This window comes from Seriola dumerili, unplaced genomic scaffold (genome assembly GCF_002260705.1).
Source record: "Seriola dumerili isolate Sdu_G_001 unplaced genomic scaffold, Sdu_1.0 BDQW01000025.1, whole genome shotgun sequence".
Classification (NCBI taxonomy): Eukaryota; Metazoa; Chordata; class Actinopteri; order Carangiformes; family Carangidae; genus Seriola; species Seriola dumerili.
Window position 1 is genome coordinate 19,800,885 of NW_019174280.1, and position 22,928 is coordinate 19,823,812.

A 22,928-nucleotide genomic window follows, 5' to 3' on the forward strand; every position below is an offset into this window, starting at 1 on the left:
CATTCATGGTTCCCAGATGTGTCCCATACTTTTCCTTTTCCTACGTCTCCACAACTATTGGATGGATTGCCATCCGATTTGGTACAGATACCGTTGGTGTCCAGAGGATGAATCCTAATGAGTTCGGAGAACCCCTGACTTTTCATTCCCTGACCTTGAGGCACATTTAGTGTCTTTCCCTCCCCTTCTCTCCTCTCCTCAGTAAGATTAGTGTCTATTAAACCTTCCTACAGTACATCACAATTAATATCCACATGTTGAGGAGGAGGCCTGGCTGGAGCTGTATGGAAACACTGCTGAAGAGGGTCTTTGTTCTCTGGGTTCTCTGGGCGTAAAGGTATGGCGACTGGTGAGGACGCTGGAAAATAAATGGACCCTACATTGTTGTACAGTGCAGGAGGAAAGAATGACACAAATTTGAAGCCAAAAAGAAGAAGGAAGGGTCAAAAAGAACGAGGCAAAATGATTTGCCCTTGTTATCTAGCTGTACTGTGAAGCATTTCTAAATTGCAGGAAAATACAGACCGGTATCTGTCGTGTGTTTCGTGTAAAGACCAATGTGAAACCATAATGACATGCAGTATAGTCCATCAAGGGAACACGGCTTGTCATTCAATGCAAGCGGACACAGTAAGAAATTTAAAATAGAAAGCAGATAGTATGACTTTAGGCAGCAGTATTTTAACAGTATCTTTGCAGCTGTAGGGAGATGAAACAGAAATTCCTTGAATATATTCAGCACAGAGTGTCATGTAATATACAATCGAGGAAACACCTGCTTAAATGACTAACATGGAGTATATTACAAGCAGGTGCTTCCACACATGTTCACTATGAGGGATAATTAGGCAGTTACACATTCCTTATGGTCATGTGTATAAATGTTGGACACACTCGGTTGCTAAATATTTTGGCTGTTGTGGCTCAAAGACCACTTTGCTTCACTTTCTGATGTTACAAAGACAAAGGTCATGTTACCTTTTGAGTCTTTGGGAAATGGTTCAAATCTGTTTGGAAGATCAGTGGTTGCAGGAGGTTTCTACAACCCTACATTTAAGGTAAGGAACAACGGTGTAAATGACATATGTCAGTCTAATTCATAAGCAGGAAGTTTCATCCAGAACGGTCAAGAGCATTCAAGGGGAACTGTGGTCACGCCGCACTGCATAAACCCGCTCATTACAGTCAGAAATACTCTTTCACAAGTGTTGCAGAGTTTTGCTGAGTGATGGGAGAAAACTGGTGTGGACTGACTCTTCCAGTACATGCTGATGTCGTGCTGCAACACAGAATCATCCCCTCATTTTGTCTGCTATCTGTTAACATTTATCTTTGGTGCAAACAAACACACATTTCCTGATTTTCTTGGCTAATTCAATTACAAAGGCAACTGAATCAGATGGCGGGCATCAGCTTGCTGGCACACTCTGCCTCTCCATTGGCCTGTTGGATTATTAATTGGCGCAATAAGATAAGTTTTGGCGGAAATCCATAACGAGACACTAATATGTCAGATATGGTGTGAAATGGCAGGCGGTGGAGGGTTGGCTGGGACAAAGGTGGTTCCTGCCAGAAAACTGCATATTTATGAGACACTTGACTTATACTCTGTGGTTTTAAGGGTCCAACGCATTATTTCAACAGCTTCTTTTTTTGGTTGCAAACTCACCATATTGTCGGTGAAAGCACTAATTTCAATTTTGCCAACTTCACAGAGCTGAATCTGCACCAAAGCACCACAGATATCATTGGTCTACCTCTGGTCCTCCCATTATTATACCTTTCGGGGGAGACCTGTTGACCCAAAGCATGATGTAATTCCATAAGCCTGTCACTAATAATTTCCCCCTTATTTTTAATGACTCTGAGATTAATGCCAGACCAAGACTGGGCCTCCGTCATTTTCAGGGCGTGGAGTTTTTTTTCCCCCTGGTCTGCTTTTATAGTAATTTTACACTGTTTATAAATATTTATGGACATATACAGACAGCTAATAAAGTCAGCATTGGCTAAAGGAAACTAGACAACTTTCCACTTATTTTCATTTTTTGAGCATTATTGTTCCTCTCTGCCGCCCCGCTTCCTGGTGCCAAAAAAGCTCTACCCACCATTTGAGTCATAATAATAACAACTTGTTTTCTCACATAAGAAAGAAAAGAAAAAAAATTGCAAACAGACCCTCGGTCCAATAAGTATGCGCCAACATGCCTGCCGGAGACAAACATACCCTCATGTGTCCGCAGTTAATGTCTGCTGTGCAAGTGGCGGCATGGACGGACCAGACGTATACACACACCTGTGCATGCCCGCACATTTTCGCACAGCCTCGCTCTCCTATGCTGTATCACACACACACACACACACACACACCTGTACACACACAGACACCTGTAGGCCCTTTCTTCCCCTGTTGTACTGTATCGGTTTTCTGTTTGATGTAGAATTTGTTTTTGGTTGTCGAGGCTCAGTGCCCACGGAGGAGTCAGGTGTTGTGTGAAGTGGATGAGCTGTCAGGAGGAGAAAGGGGCGCCGCTATTGTTTCAGTACAGTTTGTTTCTGTTTTCAGTTTTGTTTCTTTAAGATGGCATCTTCGATAATCACAAGGAGTTCATACAGTCGAGTTTAGGAAAGAGGAAACGCCCACCACTCCCATTTTCTTTCATATTGTCTTACTACTGCACACACACATTAACTGCACTCTGTCCACTGTATTTGAACCAACTGCGTGTGTGCATGTGTGTGTGGAAGCATCAGTGCATATATGGGATTATTTCTAGGGTCCATTTGTCAAAGCACACATTTATCATGGAGCCCACTGGTGTCAGACCTGCTGCTTTCCCACCACGTCTCCATTACGCTCTGCTGGTACTCGCTCAGACACTCAACACCTGACCCGACACACACAGTTAGTAATGCACACACAAGCTCACACTCCTACACAGAAAAATGGACACACACACACACACACACACATTTACACACCATAACTGGCTCTCCACTACATGAGGCCCAGACTAGAGAAGATAAAATATTAAACTAAACATAAATGAATTCAGAGAAATAACCCAGAGGGAGAGGCAGCTCACAGTCCTGCTGTGAAAGTCAATACTAAGTTATTTTCTCATTTTCCTTTTCTTCTCTCCCATGATTTACTTTGGGCTGATTCAGGGAACTTCTGGATTCTAGATGCATCTTAGGCTCCTTTGTATTCAGTCCCTGCAGTGTATTTCAGTAATGAAGCTGGATTCCACCCTCATTATTTCTGCCATTCACATTGTGCTGAAATGATCTTGAACTGGAACCATGAACTCAGATAGCATCCTTCAGCTGCTTCTCAAACACAAGAGCTGGGGCTCAAGCTGTCCTGACAGCGGCATCTGCTTGGCTTAAGTGTCCTTGAGCAACTTTGTCCCTGTAGACCTGTAAACAAGACTAGGTCAAACCCTAGTATGTGGCTGGACTGGTCAATGGTCAATGTGAGGAATTGAGGATGGGGTTGAAAATTGTTGTGGAACCGCTGTAAAAGATTTCATCGCCTTGTACTTGAATTTTGCCTAGTGTCAGCCAGTATATCTGTTTGCTTGTCTCCTCCTCTCTGTGCTCATATATAATGTTTTAATGCCACCAAATTTCCAATAAAGCTGTTCTCATTTACATGTTTTCCTGTTTCTGCTGTCAGACAACGGAACAAGTTTGAAATAGTGACTGAAACGTGGCCTATGGAGACTACATGTTAACTCCCAAGCCATTTTCAAGCTGCTGCTAAAATCCTGGTTTTATAACCACAACGTCGTCTTACAAGATCTCCAAACACATAAGATAAAAACAAAGACTGTGCTGTGATTTCAGCTGTATTTATTTGTAAAATGATCACTCAGAGAGAAAGTTAGAAGCGACAGAATAACTTTCTTATTTTGTCTCTCATACAGTTTCGACCGCTGCGCCGCCTTTGTGTCACTCACTGAACAGTTCACACAGAGAGAGGTGTGCCTCTTGCATTACAGGCAACTCTCTTCTATTGAAAGTAGCTAAGGTTTGTCCAAAAAGTTGCAAGACTTGTTGCTGAAAAAAGTTTCTAAATCTAGTGATGTGTTGGCAACACTGCAGGCTGTGAAATCCCCCCTAATAGAAACTGTTTGCGCCAATTCATTTTGAAAGAGCAACAGCCAATGGGGAAACACCCAGCTGACCAATGGTGTACTGTGATCACTCAACTCTATCACTCACTCACTCACTCACTCAGTCAGTCAATCATGGACATTTGCGTTAATACTTAAACTCAACAGTTTGTCAAACAGCATGAATAAAAGAAAAGCTGTAGATAAAGATGTTTAACAGCCTGGTTGATAGCTAAAAATCAGGTGAAATGGGAAACTGTTTCCCAGTAGCTGTTAGAAGATAATAGGCCTGTAACTCTATGTTTTAATTTGCCATTTAATCAGAAATCGAAATTAAATGAGAACCCTGGTTTCTGTCATCAGGGTACGGGAGAAACCAGATTTCCCCAGATAGACTTCAGATAGAGAAAGTAGAAAGATTATTTTCCGGACCGATGTGCCGTTGTATTTGAAATAATCCCATCCAAAGTCAGACTAAAACTACCACTCCGTTCATTCCTGTGAAAGTTGCTCACTTGGCGCATACGCTGGAAGGCTTCAGGCTGCGGGCTTCCTCATGCCTTTGCATTTTTGGAGCGGTAGAGCATGTGCGGAGAAGAGTCCTTCTGCCTCTGAGTCGTTTTAGAGCATGTGCATCTGAGATTCAATTTAATCATACAGTTCTTTTTAGACTTAACAAACCTTATTGGACTGAATGGATCTGAGAATACCGAGAGAGTTTTGATTGTCAGCTCTAAACCTCGGCACCTTGGATGCCAGTCTCATAAAGTGTTGATCACTCTGGTTTCTGATCTGCCAGTAGGTGGAAAAAGAGAAGAGATAATAAAGACACTTTGATGTTTCCAAGCACACACATTCATTCTGTGTTCACAGTATGTGTTTTATGTGATGCAGTTTCCTTTGTTCGTTCCTGTTGCTTTTCTGTGCAGTTTATCACCGTAGTTTGTTCTGTTTTCTTCTTTGTCTTATAGCTAACTCATCCTGCAGAACAGCGTCTCTGCTTTCTTTTACCTTGTTAGGTTAGATTGTGGAAAATGAAGAGAGAGAGAAAAGTCGAGGCAGAATTTGTGAGAGAGGCGGAGAGACGAGGCGATGAGAGAGATGTGAATGTCAGGTGTGTGTGTGTCTGTGTGTGTGTGGGCTTGTTTCACTATGTTTGTTGGGTCCAGAAAATGGGAGCCCCTTATACTTTTAGGGCCCGACAACTTTGTTGGGACCAAACTGCTGGACCCCACAAGTTTAAATGGCTGTTTGAGGGTTGAAACTTGGTTTTAGGGTTAGGGCTAGAATTAGGGTCAGGGATGAGGGAGTGCATTATGTCAGTGACGTGTCCCCAAGAATATAGTAAAACATGGACGTGTGTGTGTGTGTGTGTGTGTGTGTGTGTGTGTGTGTGTGTGTGTGTGTGTGTGTGTGTGTGTGGGGAGAGCAGCTGCAGAGGCCCTGGTTCCCTTCTCACTGGCGCACACCTCTCCACAGGGAGCAAGAAGGGCTCCAAGTGCCCTGAGCTTGGCTCTAACCGCCCCCAGAACCGGAGACAACCCTCTCGCACACACACACACACACACAAGCTGCAACCACACACGCACACACACACGTATACATACTCTACTTCACATGTACACATACCTCACACACTCAAGGCCCCCATTTGCTTGTTTTCTGCCTTACTTCCTCTCTGATTTAGTATTTTTGGCCCAATGTTTCATTTCAGTTCAGCTTCTTTCCACAACCTTTACTGGCATGAGGAGTATTACAGCAGCAGCCAGGAGGGATAGACTAAAGGGGCTCAGTTCAGCATAACAATAGTATATATACTGAATATATTTTATCTCTCTATCTCTTACATACACACAGACCAGCTACCTCGAGCCAGAAAAGCCTTTTAGTGAATCTATTCAGCTCCCCTCCTCCCCAGCTCTGTGCCCCCGTCAACCCTCAGAGGGCCCTCCAAGAGCCCACTTGTCCTTCAGTGAGATGACACAGGATGAAGTCACTCCATTTGCCTTGGCACCAGCATCTTTGTTTTAGGCACTGTGGTGATGTGCCAAGGGCTATGTTCTCACAGCAGAGTGTTCTGCCCAGTCCTCTGTGAGAGGGACAATGCCATAAAAATTAAAGTATCCTCTGTGCAGCACAACAAATTGCCGTGTAGGACAGAGCATGCCAAACTCAACCGTGGCACAAAGGCGAGTTCAGCCAACTACATTTGAGCAAAATGGAATATGGCTGACAACTGATGGCTGATTATTTGTTAGTAAAATGCTGCAACTTTAGTGTAATTTACAAAACATTCAGGCAGCCTATAGTTCAATAGCAAATATGTAGCGTATCTGGAAAAGTCTTTTGTTTCCCACAAGGTTATAAACTGGAGGTATACTGGGGCCTTGATAACGTAAGAAGACATTTTTATGAAATTTAATATTACATGTATTAAGCTTAAGGAAAAACTGGCAGTAACGTTACATTACACAGCAAAGAATACGTGTTTAACAAGAGAGGTTTAAACTGTGAAAACACTGATAATGAAATGTGATGCTTCAGGATTAGTGTGAGTCAGCTCAGCAGATGATTGACGGATCGATCACATCATACGTTTGCTTCGGAGCAGCGTTCGTTACAGTGCAGGAAAAAAAAAAACCTTTCCTCTTACCTGGTTTCTGGTGAGTTACCTGGTTGTAACTCCAGTTCTATGAGAATAGCAAGTTCATTAGAAAGCAGAGCATGTACAAAACAGAACCGTTGCATACCTGCACACTCAGTGGCCACTTTATCACACACACCTGTACAATGTAATGCAATCCAATACAACGGTTCTGCCACTAAGTCGACTTTTATGATGCCTTTAATGTTCAGTCTTTTTTGACACTGTCATACAGGTGTATTCAATTATATGTTTTTAGCATTGAGGCCTAAGTTAGTGATGTGTCGTACTGGGCGGCATTATACTGAGAGGTGTTCCTAATATTCTGGCCCTCTGATGTATGTGCATGAGAAGGATAAAATCAACTCAACATAATATAGTCCAGTACAAAACCACTTTTAACCATGACCTTAAATAATAAACTTATAATGGGTAATTAACAGATTACTGACAATTATTCAGAGCTGTTGCACTGAATTGCAAAAGGGTGAATACGTTTTTGTTCTGAAATATCGAGTCAGGTTTTAGTCAGTTGCCGTGGTTGCATCTGGGGTGAATAAGACACCAACAGCCACACAACAGACAGACGGTATTAGAAATGTGTTTTGTGATATTCTTGTGGTCAGTCACAAATAACACTATGTACTTTTCGGAATAAAAAACACGGCAATGGATAAGATCTGTTGATGGAAAACGGTCCCACACAGACTAGAGGAAACGAGACCGTTACGAACATCCTGTGGAGTTAAATTTTTACCTCGTACATTAAGCTCATCTGTCCACAATAAAGTTGGCGACGTGAAGCTCCTCGGAGAGCGGATGATGATTTAGATGGAGAAAGTGTTTTGAAGTGGCGTGGAAGTCAAGGAGAAGTCTCTAGACCGGCCTTGTCTGCATTCCAGCTGCTGACTGTGGTGACACTTCAGTGGCACTTCAGCTTCAGTATTTCTAGTGTGTCTGGAGTTTGTGTTTGTAGAAAGAAAGGGAGTGTGTTTTATTCCTCCTCCTCCTATCTCTCCCTTCCTCTCACCCTGACGGCCCTTTCCATCCATCTTCCTCTGCTTGTTCCATTAAGCTCTCCTTCGTTTCACCCTCCGCTCCCTCTCCTGCACATCTTCACCTCTGTCTCAGTGTGTCTGACTGCCAGAAGGTTTATGACAGCAGGATGTGATCTCACACCTCCCTCAACATTTTCAACCACACAAAAAAAATGTCACGATTTTCTTTCTGTTTTCCTCCATGAGGCCATCTAGTCCCCCTCCCTCTGAGAGACCCTCTGTGGCCCCCGGAGAAATTTGACACACGGATGCGATCTTTCAAGTTTTATCACAGTTTTTCTCCAGAGCCACGTTAGCCCATTTCTTACTGTCAGACATTATGTGCTCCAGTATTCAGGCCTTTGTTTGCTGCCTGAAGAAAAAGCCTTGAATGTTGTCTTTGTTTAAATACATTTTAATTATTCAATATTTTTCTTGCATTTACTAATGTTTTCCTACATTAGTAAGTATGTTGTCCTGCTCCTTTCTTTTTTCAAAGGTGTAGGTTTGTTTTAGTCGTGGGTGAGAGAGCAGTCAGGGGTTTTTCAACCAGATAAAACATGCTATAAATAACACATTATAATCATAACATAGTATAACTGATAAATGGATTAGTTCATTGACAGAAAATTGATCAACAACAACAAATTTGATAATCTATTCATCATTTCTGTGAATTATCAAGCCAAAACATTCTCTCGTTCCAAATATAAAATGAATATTTTTGGGTTTAGCATAATCAGACAAGCCATCACTTTGGGTTCTAGTAAATTATGACAGGTATTTTTCACTATAATGAGTAAATTGCTGATATAATAAATATATTGATCAATAAAATATATACATATATACATATAAATAATTGATTTTGATGATTAGAATATATGTATTTATCCTGAAAGTCAAAACAAAGAAATCCACAAAACACTTGCCACTGCTCATCAAACCTAAGAGGACACTGTTTGAAAGGTTATAGCAAGTTACTCCAACTGTAAAAATGCACAGCCAATACACACGCGTTGGAATAAACATGTGGTCGAAATTGCACAAAAACAACCTTTGCTCTTTTTCCCAAATGGTGGGCAACACACATACACACACACACACACACACACACACACACACACACACACACACAATCACAATGTGTTTGTTGAGTAGGGGCTTAGGGGGGTGTGAAGTGTAAAAAGGCTGCTGGCTGTGTGTGTGTTTGGGCAGTTCCTCAAAGGCCGTGCTCCTCCTGATGAGCAAACGCTAACTTTGGTCCCCTCAAAGAGGAACTCCACAAAAATCTGTCCACCAAATTCCTCCTAAACAGCCCTTTGTGCCCTTCGTCTTCTGTGTGTGTCTGTCAACCTGCCTCTGATCCTTCTCTCCTTCCGACTTTCCCTCTCTCCACTCTGCATAACTTCCCGGTCATCCTGTTTGTGTCCCGGATCAAACCGGGACCCTGTTCAAACAAATTAAGATCCCTTTTCTCCCTCTCTGCTATGTGGTTTGCAGACGCTCCTCGTTTGCTGGTCTCTTCTTCTGCTGCTTCTGCTTCCTCTCTTCAGCTTGATAAGAACCCTGCGTTTGCATACCATCACTCTCCCTTCTTTACTTTCTCCTCTCTTGCTCTGTCCCCTCCCCTCCCCACTCTCTCTCCCTCTGAAAGACAATAGAAAGAGGAGTTTTGATGGAGCTGTGTCTTTTCCCAGACTAGGAAGTAGTTCAGGAACTTGAAAAAGGGGAAGAGAGAAGAGGTAGCGAGGAGGGGGAAGAAACACCGGGGTGATCCGTGTTAAAGAACGACAAAGGCCTTGTTGAGCTGCTACAAAGCCCCTGACACCATGTGAAATCCTTAGGAAAAACAGACGTAATTAGAAGGCTGAGCCTAGTTTTTAGAGCCAAAAGTGTGCATATTTTAATGTGTTAAAGCAACAGCAGTAAAACAACAGGCCTCTGTTTCTAATTTCTAAACACTGTCTTGTTCCTCTGCCAAATAATAGCAGCTGGCCAGTTTGAATTCTGCATGCAATTCAAAAACCTGATGGTACTGTTTGGGTTTGGCCTCAAAGTGAGGTCTGTTTCTTTGCAGTTTCTTCATGCCAAGAATCATAACAGAATAATCTTGGTTTTGGATTTGTGATCCTTGATTTTAAAGACAAACTTTACACAAAATGTGTTGTCCTCCATCTTGAGACCCAAGTACTACTCTGTTGTAGTGTTCCACTTCTCAGAACTAAAGCATCCTCATCAGAAACGGGTAAATTTACTAAAGACGTAGGGTCCTCTTTTTCACTGGATATCAGTGATTTGCTGCTGTAGGGTTCTTTACCAAACTTTTTGGTATGCGACTCCTTAAAACAAACCTACTGTGTCTGCTTGTGCAACCTGTGACCTCTCACTCACAGGTCAACCAAAGACTGATTCTTCCTTCTCTGATTGTTGCTTGAGTAACTTCAGAGGCCTCACAGTTATTTGATATTATCTAGTGCTGCACAATGAGAAAAGCAACGATTTGAAACAAATCTGAAAAGTAAAAAAAATCTAGTGTGGAAGAAATGTTTTTTAATTGTCTCATGACCCTTCAGATTTACTTTGTGACCCAAGGGACCAACACCTGGTTTGAAATTGAAAGCAAACTCAGTAAAGTATGAACTGTTTGCGAATGTCTTCAATTAATTACGTCAGCCCTTTGTTTGTCACTCCTGGTTACACTTTCTTAGTGTTGTGTTTGCAGTTCAGTTTCATTGTCATTTGCACAACAGTTGTTCTTTTGAAGTAGCTGTGATCACAATAATATGTTTGTGATTCTATTGGATAAAATGGAGAGAAAGTGAGGTTTTTGTGTCAGTACAGGAGAATCTTTCCGATAAAAAGGGCTCAACCCGCGAGGCAGAATAGAACAATGTATTCAGAAAAATTGTAATGAATAAATTCTAGTAAATTCTGATTTTTTGTTCTTTTTTTATTGGATAATTTCTTTACTTTTCGGCCATACCTCTCCCAATGCAGTACCAAACAGCTAAGCAGCTCTGTCAGCTCTAGGCTGTTTTTAAACCATGAGCCGAGCGATGGAAGGGAACAGCATTTTGGCTCCTACGTTTTAGGTTATTATCTCCAATAGTTTTGAAATCATAGCGCATCAAAGTCATTTCATCATCCGCAAATCAACAAGTATTCTTGCCTTTGGGTTTTTGCCACCTGCCAGCCAATGTGAGTCCAACATGTGCATGTGATGTCATTCGCACCTTCCAGTTGCTAACACCTTGGAGAAGAATGTCGACTGGAAGTGGAGCTAAACCCCTCTGCCAATCTCTTCTAGTCCCAGCCAAACGCTTTCGCTTTTTCCTTTTTTTTTTTTCTCTCTCGTGTCTGTCATTTTCTTTTATCTCTGTGCTGTGCATGAAAGGAAATGATAAGAAACAGACAGATCGGTCATCTGGATACAACATGTCTCTGCACAACCACAACAACATGGTTGCTCCACTCACTTGTTTTACACGCGCCTTCAAAATCTGCCAGGAGGAAAATATCAGGCATAATCCAGTACATACGCCCTCTGTTTGTCACAGGTTATGTGTCAACCCACAGACTGCACAGCATGTGTCATTTCACTGAGATGCAATTCTATTTTTAATCATCCGAAATCTTTATTGTACAGGTGTGTAATACAGCTGTATCGTAAACCTGAGCAGCAGAAGACGGACATGGACACACCGTCTTACATAAGAGCGGTTCAAACCAAAATCACTTCATTTTAATGGAGTCCCAGGAGTGAGCAGAATAAAATAAAATAAATATACTTCATGCATTAAGGGAACCTTTGACGATGCAAATATCTGCCATTGACCAATTGCAAACCATCTTGACAGTGCTGACCTTTGAGAGAACGGAGAACCTGAGGGTCCAGACTGCTTGGCCCTACAGTATTAGATCAGCTGTTGTGTCAGGCGAATAACATAAACTGCATTAACTTCCTGTGTGGCTATTGACTAAGACTTAAAGTAGTCAGTACATTGCCAAGCTTAAACCTTATTTGAGCATATGTCAACTCTTTTCAGAAACATGTAAACTGTCAAAATCAGTGATAAAAGAAAAGAAACACACTTTGTTCAGACCTGGACTTCAGGCCAGTCACACCATAAAGTGGCACTCCCAAATTCATCCACTGCTCTTTATGAAATATGTGGTTCTAGAGGCTTTGTGGTATTGGTTAGTTAGTGAATTACAGCAAGCTAACCGCTAACATGATAATTAGCCAGGAATAAGCCAGTGGTAGTCAGTCACGATCGCTCCCTGACTTTGTGTCTGTACTGAGCTGTTCACTAACCTGGAGTTTGTTTGTGCGTCATCGTTCAATGAGGTATTGAAGAGGGGACAAAAACTTGTCTGAGCCTCTTATGCCTGGTTGCCAATGGGTCTGTAAGTTCACACAGTTCATTCAAAAGACGTATTTGGACAACTGATCCTGTCTCATAACTGTCTAAAAATCATCCATCTTTTACGGAGCAGTACTCCAACAGGAGAGTTCAGCATTGTCAAGACGACTTGATATTTGTCAACAACCCAAATTCGTAAGTCAAAGTTGATCAAAGTTGAACTTGACGTGAAAGGTTTGCACTGATTTACTTCTGAGCAAAACCACTGATTGTAGTGATTTTATTCAGATTTATTTTGCTGTGAAAGTCCTTCATTTTAAAACCTGATCTAGACACATGTTTAGACATGAATCAACATAGTGATTTTGACATCAGCCCAAACTCAACTACACTTTGGAACAACAGGCCCCAAATCAAACCAACCACAGGTCTTCCTAACGTTGAAGCCAAAACTTAGATCCACAATATGTCGACACACATTATCAAACGCATACACATCTTCACAAAGCTACAGATAGGCCAACAGTGGCTGCTTTATGAAGAAAGACGTACAGTAGTTTGCAAAGAAACGTCAATCGATTGCACCATCCCCTACAACAAACTAAAACATATGCATGTGTGAGACATATGGTGCTAATTCAAGCTTTCCTTGTGCATTGTATGTGTAATAAATACAGTTTTCATCAGATTTACATTATACAGCAGAGGGGTAGAAAATAAATTGAACTATAAATAAAACCTCCTGTACCTAAATTTTAATGCAGGGCAACTCAAACATTAGCTCTCCTCTCATTCAGGTTTCAGCCATTCCTCAGCCCCCTCGGGTCTTTCTGGGCAGACGTCAGGGAGCTCAGCACTAATCAGATGGGAGATGTCCGTCCTCACCTCGAAGGTGTTGAAGGGATAAGGTTTCCCTGTTTTCCTGAATCACAGACCTACAGAAGCCACGGAGCAGCGTGATCAGCGCTGCCCGGGAGCGCCTCTTTTCTCAGTCTCTTATTCACCCAGTCAATTACGGTCACACCTTTTCCTTTTTCTCTTTGTTCATTCAGATGTCCACACACACTCAAACACCACACAGTCTTTCGAGCTCTCACTTTTTCCTTCGTTGTCTCCTCGTCTCCTTCTCTTTCTCGCTCGCCAGACAGTATCGCATGCAGGGGAAGGTGAAATGCTCAGAGGGCTTCTAGGATTACCTGCCGCCTTCCTGCATATATGTCGGAGCACATTACGATCCAGCATCTGAATGCTCTGCTATTAGATCACTGTTAATGTGCTTTTAAATCACACGACGAGTTGGGTCATGTTTAAAACTTACAGGATGAAGGCTTTTGTAAAGAGTTTTTTTTTTTTCTCTTTTCATTCCGTTCTTTTGTGCAGCTGTTTGAGGTTTTATGCTCTTCTCTCTGCGTTGGGCATAGAAAGAAAACAACAATTTGCTGTTCAGGCTGCATGTTTGCTCCATGTGCCACATTTGCTTCAGTTAACAAATCCAAAATGAGAGGGAATGATAGTTATTCTAACCCCAAAAATTTGGAATTGGGCTTGGAAAAAGGATTTAAAAGCAAGTTTGAAGACACATTAAGCATTATTTTTGACATGCCATGCCAAAGCCTTAAATTGTTTAGAAACATCTTGTCCTCCTCTGTCCTTCCCTCCCCTCTTTCTTTAACTGTTCCAACCTCCTTTTTTTTTTTTTTTTTTTTGTTGTCCGCTAAACCTGTCACTTTGATGAGTTGTGTGCAATCATCCCAGAGGCCGTTGGGCTTTCACCAGGGCCTCCGTCCTTCCTGGTACAGTGCGGCCTTTGATGTGGTTCCTTCTTTAGCTCCATGCGGGCCGACCTTGGCCCCCGGCTGGCTAAACCCAAACCCGGTCTCTGTAATGTTGTTTAACACCACCTATCAACTCAGTGTTGCTCTTGGTGGAGGTAAGAAGCTGGACAGTGGTGTTAGCGCTGAAATGCCTTTTGTGTTGTGATTTCAACAGACTGTCCTGAGCTTCCCGGCCGCATGACCACCATCAGTGGGCCGCTGAAGAGCTGTGTAATAATTCACGGGCAGCTCCCTCACTGCTGCACCCACAGGGAGCTGGCTCAGAGCCTCAGCAGAATGATATGAAATATGTTTGGGAGCTGAAAACAGCGATGAGATGTTTCTAAGAGGCTGCGGTTTGTTGAATCTTGGACAGTTGTAATGATATAAATCTAGACTGGGTATATGTTTTTTAAACAGCAACAACTACCAAAAAAACAAGGTGTATAAACATATGCTATCACAAATTAAAGTGTAACAGACAAAGTGGGAACTAACCGTAATGTCTCGCAAGATAAAAGAGAAGCACAATTCAACACAATGAACACAACACAACTTATTAGGACAGGGTTATTATTATTAGAGACTACTACAAAGAACTAAATGGCCTGGGCTTTGACTGGCCTCGGGGGCCAGCTGTGAATTAGTACCTCACTACTGCAGATGATTACAGCTTGCTATATGAACTGTGTCCTAATCCTGGTGGACAGCTGAAATTAAAGCCAGGTACGGCCCTCTGCCTTCCCAGCATTCCCTGTGATAAACCTCCTCCCCTGCTGAGAAGAATCAGTTGTTTGTGAGCAGAATGTGTTTCCAGAAGAGTCTCCAGTCTGTAAAGATGAGGTATTTCTTTTAGCAAATCAGGCACCACTGATGAGTGTGAGATTACAATGAATTTGATTTCTGCTTTGTTCCCAGCCCAAGCTTGGAACTTGTGTGTGATAAACTAAATAAAATCAGGCATTGTGTGGCGCACATTTCCTGGTTTTGCAGACATTATATGTGCCATGTAGACTTAGTTACATAAATTATATCCCTTTATAATCCCTTTACTAAAGACATAAGCTCTGAGCTAAACACTATAACACGACAAGAAAACAAAGGAGCTGGTCAAAATTTTTAACAGATGCCTTTATTTTTTTTGTCTATGTCCTGAAATGCTTTTAAAAATGGCATAATTGTTGACGAAATATCACACGTGCGCATGTGAGTCCTCATACCTGGGTAAGGGAGGTATAAACTCCAAAATGAAAATATTAAGTTGAGGATGTATTGACTCGGACAGTTCCACCCTCTCTGAGGTTTGAATGAAACCACAGGGCTTTTGTTGCTTTGGGTGGGGATGGAGAGAGGAAAGAGAGCATTTAAAAGTAGTTATTAAACTAAACCCAGAGGAGCAGCCAACACATCTGAACAGTAATCTATAATTTAAGTAAACCAATGTGTGAAGAACGGGTGCGGCCATATTAAGGAATTATGTGGTAGAATTTCAGATAATTAAAGGCAGTTTGCTGTCTCTGTAACTAGGGATGTTGAAAGCCCTATACTGTGGTCATTTCATTTATATTAATATACCTACCTACTCTGTTCGCTATTGTTTAGACTTCATATTTTAGTGTTTGATAAGAACTAGTTCCCTGAATTATTCAGGTAAAATACAAATTAAAGTTGTACTGACCAGCATTTCCTGTTTGTTTCCCCTCTAAACTTGCATATCTGTATGTGATGTTTTGGAAATATGAATATCTTTCCTTTTCCACACACTGCACTGATAGCTGTGAATGTTTTCCTTCATGTAGCCTAGTTATCTTTGTATATTCTTGCCTTTTAATAGTTATTAGTCCACTATCTTCTTCATACTTGTTAAAGTTTATTGGTGTTTTTTTTTTTATTTTTATTTTTTTAAGTTTTGTAAACGATGTGATAATGCACGGGAGTGGTACCTTGGCGCGTGCCAGCGTTGTGGCAGTGAGCGGGTTAAAGCTGACAGTGTGACCGTCCTATCAGTGCTCCTCGGTGCAGTCCCAGCCCACCGCCTCCTGCCTCCGTCCCTCCACAGAGAGAGAGAGAGAGAGAGAGAGAGAGAGAGAGAGAGGCGTTGTGTGGTGTGTGTGTGTGTGTGTGTGTGTGTGTGTGTGTGTGTGTGTGTGTGTGTGTGTGTGTGTGTGTGTGTGTGTGTGTGTGTGTGTGTGTGTGTAGCTGTTTGTCATCCCGGCAGGACACACTCCATGAGAAACAGCCCGCTCTCCCTCAGTACTTGTTGCTGCCTTGTCGAGGTGTATTGTGTCGGTTGAGCAGCCTCGCGGATCCTATCTGAACTGAACCCGGCGGAGTCTCGATTTGTTTTATCCTCGGTGCTGAACGAAGCGCCGCGTGCTGCAGAGCCCACCGGCGATAACAAGCGCAAAGCACCGGGAGACGCAAAACACGGTAGGATAGTGTGAACACTGGCTCCTCTTCAGACTGTAGTTGTATGTGTGTGTGTGGTTGTGTGTGTGTGTGTGTGTGTGTGTGTGTGTGTGTGTTTCTCTGGACTCCTGGGACCTTCTTTTTTAGACGAGAAAGTCGGTTTTGAGTCAGACGCGCGGTGCGGCTTCATGAGTTCAGGAGCTGTAAGAACATCAAGATCTTGAGAGTTCAATGCATCTCCGGTGCTGAGCGGCAGTGAGTCTGTCCAAGATGTTTAGGATGGAGGTAGATCGATGTCAGAATCTCTTTTTCCTGTTAGCGTTTTCTTCACAGAGCTGATGTTCCTACACTAAAAGTAGCGGGATTATTGTTTTCATTGTAAATGAGTAGATTGATTGAAAACAAACAAACAAAAAAAAACTTGGTCCTAAAAAAGTATTAATTAACATTTTTTTCTCCTCAAAAGATTATTAATGAGCTTGTTTGTGCTCGTCTGTCCTTATCACCCTTGTCCCATTGAATAAGCCAACCCTAATATAACTTAGTTCAGCATGACAGTTACCATGATGTCTTACTATCATCAACATTCATGTCAGCCCTTCAGAAGAAGCTAAATTAAATGTAAGTGAATTTAGATTATTTATCTTATGTTTTCACTGTTTTGCCTACAGACTGAATGACGATGATGTAAATACTGGGCTTTACCTTTTCTGGGAAGATGTTCTACATTAACGTTTTATAGTTAATTAAAGTAGACTTTTAACATGTTTAAGTGCATTTGCAGCATCTTATGTACATTCAAGATATTTTAACATAGTTATAAGGCATAAATGAATTCATCTTATTCTCACTTTCTAATCCAGATGTCAACCCAATGAGTGTATTGGACGTGTGGGTTGATGGAATGATAGATACGGCATGTTATCTCAGTGTGTTCACCTAATTTACCTTGAGACTCAGCGCTGTAGCCTTGAGCCAACACCATCAAATTGGTATGTTTAACAGCCCAGCTGTGAAAAAAAGTGCCCCGAGGAGGTCAAATATGTCCAATATCTCTCCTGACAACCAGAAACATTTCAGAGGGTTTGTGTCCTAAAGCCACGTCAAGCGTGCACGCCCCTCGCAGGGGGCGACTGCCTGTTGTTGTTGATATTATTATTATTAGAAGCAATGTGGTTATTAACCATCTCTTGACTGATTCCTGGTAATTGCTGCCTATTAGTTTTAATTAAAGGGATGCAGGATGCCTTGCCTTGTGTTGCGTAGCTGCCTGTCGCCTGAGGTCTCGCCATCTCGCTCACACCCCGTAATCAAAAACTTCACTTGAAAGACGGCAGAAGAAGCGCTTCGTCATCACCTGCGTTACACCAAACCACTTGCCCTGGGAATCATTATAGATGTTGGTCTCTGATGCACTTTCTTGGTTATTTAAGGGTTTGCACTTAATAATTCCCATGACCAAGGACTTGTGCGGTTTAAAGGGAACTAGGTGCAGCCTCATCCCTTTAAAGCTGCAGGTTTTGTATTGAAAATAAGGGGGAAATGACACATTGGCACATTTGGAAGTCTAGAAAGTTTAACCTGTTGGATTAATTGATGATAAAAGATTCAGTGACACTTGATTTCATGCTCCGCTTTTCAAAGCATTCAAAGTCAGTTAGAAAGATGGTACATTTCATCAACCAGAAACTAAATGAAAGTTAATTATTGTTTGAAAAGACAGCGATCCAGATGTAATTCATGAGACAAGTGAGAAGATGAAGTAAAAATATTCAAAAAAGGAAATCTTAATTCCACTACTTAATACTTCTTGGTTGCTAGCATTACCTTCTTCTTTTCTTTTACAGTTAGTTACTACCACCAGGCTACTCTCGCCACAGAGCTCATGTCCTTGAAGTCAGTTATTCTGGCTTTTTTTTTTTTCAATCAAGACAAATTTCCTTCGTAGATCGATGGAACAGCGGAGGCATTTCTGAGCCTCAGTTCCAGTTGTTCATGGTGCAGCTTCGTCCAGCTGTCAGCTTTTATTTTGAAGAGAGACACAAGACCCTGCTTGTGTCCGCACAGACTACCCTAGATGTCTCACCTGCCTGTCAGCGCTCTGCATTGGTGCGCGCACACACACACACACACACACACACACATTGAGGCTGAATTCCTTTACATCCAAACAACAGAAAGACACACACATTAACTCTACACTGTAGTACCAAACCCCATTCTCTATATACCACTTTTTTTCTTACTTAATCTCCATTAAACTCTCCTGTTTCCATCCAGCCTTTTTAAGTCATTACAGGCTCTTGACAGCTGTGGGAGCCAGACTAATGACTTCATCTGGATTTCCCTCAGCACTCTGCTATTCTGAGCTCTCCAGGCTCCGGAGTTATTCTTCCTCTCCTCCCCTTTTCTCAACCCCATCCTCCCAGCCACCCCTGACCCGACAGGGGCTGTCATGCTCATGTTTCACCGCTCACTCATGTGGAGGTGTCACAGAGCGCATTGGTCGCATACGCCGCATGTCTTTCGCTCGGGGTCGGATGGGAAAAACAGGCCGCTGTGATGTATCGCTTGGCGCTCGAATGCAAGCACATCCATTTTTTTTTTTTTTTTTTTTTGCGGCGAAATATTTTTCGGGGGTCATGTTGTGTGTGAAATGAAAACCTGTGAGTGTGTGCAGGTTTCTCGGAAGGGTAAAGTAAGGAGCTGAAGTAGTTAAACTGAAGGTGCTTATGTTACTTTTAGAATGTAAGTCAATTAAATCTATATATAAGAATTTAATGTTCAAGCAGATTTACAAATAAGAGGCGTGGCATCTAAATCATTTTTGATGTGGCTTCAGTGACGATGACTTTGAGTGGGCGTTGTGGCGGCACAAAGGAATCATATTCCACGGGATATGGGTGCAAAGGACTACAGTAATCAGTTTAGGTCTGCAGCATCTGAAACATTTTCCACGTCATCGGCCTCCAGTTCAGGGTTTTATCTCCTGATGGCATCACTGATAGTTGAGTCGTGGCTCTGGCTTCATGCATCAAAAGTGAGTTATTCACAATACACCCTGAGGAAAACTAAAAAAAAAAAATATGCGATGTTTAGAAGTTCTGCACTGTGGAAATAGAGGTGCCGTAGTGCAACAATCTCTGAGTGAGTTGATCAACTAAAGAATCTCAACAATTTTTTTTATATGTTTGGTGGTTAAATCCACTAAAAATATAAAATATTTGTCTTTCATATCTTCAAATATGAGATTTTTGAATTTGGGTTTTGTGCTGTTGGTCGGACTGAACAAGGCATTTGAAGACGTTTCCTTTCACTCATAATTTGTGATGTGCATTTTCAGTATTATTTTATATATATGTATATATTTATCGACTAAAGGTGATTTATTTATTAATTTATTAATCAGAAAAATAAGGAACACATTAATGAAAGTAGTCAGTAGGTGCAGCCCATTCTGATAACATTATATTTGTCACATTTTAAGAGGAAGTGCGTCTCTGTCTGTCCCTCACCTGTCCAGACTCTTTCCTCTGTTGGTAGCCAAGACTTCGTCGTCCGTCCTCTGTGGTTGGACGGTGGTCACCGTGTCTCTATCGGACTCTGTGACTAGTATCTGCGACAGGAAAGAGATACTCTGCCAATTTATATTCTTGGTTTTGGGGCAGATGGAAATTAAGTTTTGGTTTGGTCCAATGTTCCAGATAAGCATCATTTTTTTAATTTAATACTTTTGGTTTACGCTGATCAGTGGTTGGAAATAAGTGCAGGTCTGAGCTTGAACAGTGTTGGGTGTTATTCCGAGCACTAACTAACTTTTGAAGCGATTTCACTGTCACAGACAAATTTCCAATGTTCCAAAGTTTTTAGTCTCGGCTCATGCAAATAGTGACGTACAATGACGCTTTCTCCTGCACTAAACAGGAAGCAGCAAGCTGAGTTGACAGTGAGCATGGAGGCACTCACTCACTCACTCACTCACTCACTCACTCACTCACAGGCTTCTCTCCTCTGTGGATCTGTAGTTCGGGCTCTGTTCCAACACCTCGACCCTGCGTTACCTGTGAAACACAACTCAGCTGCTTTTGAAGTGCATCAAGCGTATCACAACACAAAGCTGCTTTTCTCCCCCTCTCTCTCTCTCTCTCTCTCTCTCTCTCTCTCTCTCTTTGCCCTGCTTTGCTAAAACAGCCCACAGAATCTCATTTTCACATTGCAGTCTGCTGTGAGTGTTTTGTAATTTAAGCCCGGAGCATCGGGGCTGAAACTGTAGCATAACGTGAACCTTCTGTTTTTTCTCACCCTGGAACCGTTTGTTTGGCCTCCTCATGCAGGAGCGTCCCCTGCTTTGTAATCTATATGAACACTGCCAGTTCATGCTGGGTCTTATTCATGCTCTGTAAATCACACTGATCTGAAATGGCCCCTATTTGACTGTTGTGGCTCCAATGAGAAGACAGAAAATTAGTTCAGCCAAATATTTCAGCGGTGAATCAGTTAGTCATCAAAAAACATCTTCCTATCTAACTTTATTGAGAAGGCGCCTTTTTTTGTTTTTCTCGACTGATTTTCATTTAACCTTTAGTAGATATGTACCAGAAAATTACAATTAAATGCAGATGAGAAAAGAAGTAAGAGTTAAAGTTAAAGTAACTTCATCTTCTCTAGACTCAGTTACAAAGAAAACATGTGAGTCTTGTTGATGCATCTGTGAGGTTCGGTTGGTAAAGTTTATTTTTTTTGCACTCTTGGCTTTCATTAAGTGTTTGTCAGTTTAGTGCCAAACTGGACATCGCACATCAAATATTAAACTCTGATTTATGTGTTGACAAATCGAAGTTAAGAAGGCGACCTTTATAAAAATGTTTTTGCATCTGTAATGGTATTAATGTGTTTCCCAGTTATTTCTGCTGAGTGTACGTTTATGCTGAAAGACAGTCATTTTTCTGAGACAGTCTCTGTCCTCCTCGCTCACTTGGCGCCTCTCATTCTGAGCGGAAAAAAAAAAAGCTCCCCTGCTCAGTTTCTGAGGCCGGGCTGTTTTGGGTTTTTAAAAGATTGTCCAGACTTACGAAAAAACGCAGAACCCTGTTGTTTTAGATGAAATCTCTGTTGTTTATTTTACGTAGATACCAAGATGAACACAACACACATGTGCACAGCATCTAACCAGTGTTTCATCCGGGTATAGTCCACTCATCATCTCTCAGTGGCCTGTCCAACTCATCTCTTGGGAAAAAAATCCACCTACCAATGTCTCCAGAGCCCATTCTTTTATACATTATATCTCATGTGTAATACATTATACGATAGAAGATCCACTTCTGGAAAAAGAAAGGACTTTTAAGAAGCAGCTGTCATTGATTTATGATGAATGTACCCCACCTCACAGGTCACACCCCTCCTGTAGCATCATGCTCTGGTAACCTCCTTGGATTAATTGTGTTGCTGACAGTCGAACAGAGCCTAACCTTGTTTCTCTTTTCCTCTGTTTTCTTCTTCTCCTCCCAGAGGAGTGACAGTGTCCCTGCCAGGCCTGCTGGGAGAGGACCATGGCCCTGAGCGATGTGAGCGGCGACCCTCTGGCCCTCAGTAACGGAGGGCACCATCCTCTCACTGCCAATGGAAATGCCCCCTCAAACACCAGTACACCAGTCAGCAACAGCCAGGACCCTCTCACAGCCGCCTGTAGTAGTGACTGCCTCACAGCAAACGGAGATGAGGATGTTACAGTTAAGGATGGAGTGTCTAAAGTGCAGCAGAAGCAGCAGAGATCACTTGCTGTCCAGAGAGCAAACAGGCCGAGCCAAAACGGCGGGGTGGTCAAACAGAACGGCTCCCTGAGGAACCTTCCCCCGTCCTCCGCTTCCTCGTCCTCCCCAGCTGTCACAGACTCCCAGCGGCTGGCCAAACGCCACCTTCCCTCCACCCTTTCCCCGTCCTCTTCCTCCCCTCCTCTCCAGCCCCCGCCGCTCTGCTGCCAGCACTGTCACTTCCACTCCACCCTCTGCTGCCCCTGTGGACAGCAGGACTGCCCGCTCTTTCAGAATCCAGGCACAGGCCCAGGGCCGGGCTCGCTTCCCCACCCTGGGACCGCTTCATCCTGCCCCTGCTGCCTCTCTGCCTGCACATACTCTCACCCCCACCCTCATCCTCCTCACTCATCCTCCCCTCTCTGTCTCCATCACCACCATCACCAGCGCTGGCAGGAGCACCTCCAGAGTCATACACATGCTGCTGGACTCAGGTACGGGGAAGGAGGGGTCTTTGAGATGTTGATGTTTTCTTTTAATAGATTATAACTCGCCTTCCTGTAGCATTATCGTAGCTCACTGTTCTGAAGTGTTCAACTAATGTGTGGATGTATGTGCACTAACTGCTAACATATCCCCGGTTTGGGCACCGAAGGGTCTCTCACAGCCCTCCAGGCCCCCTGAACCCCCCCCATACCTGATAACATGTCACATCCGTGTTAAGGGATCATGTTAGGCCCGGACTGCAGGAGAGGTGGTTACGGCTGTTAGAAGACGATATTTTGA

The 22,928-nt window shown here is 42.6% G+C and overlaps 1 protein-coding gene across 2 annotated transcripts in view; it reads left to right on the forward strand.

Moving 5' to 3' along the window:
* Positions 1-22,928, forward strand: part of disp1 (dispatched RND transporter family member 1) — a 79,964-nt gene that overhangs the window by 32,845 nt on the left and 24,191 nt on the right. For both annotated transcript variants that reach the window (XM_022767369.1, XM_022767376.1), the window contains one exon: positions 21,901-22,636. In XM_022767369.1, coding sequence (XP_022623090.1) covers positions 21,942-22,636 — 695 coding nt within the window. In that variant the 5' untranslated portion in view covers positions 21,901-21,941. The remainder of the gene's footprint in view (positions 1-21,900; positions 22,637-22,928) is intronic.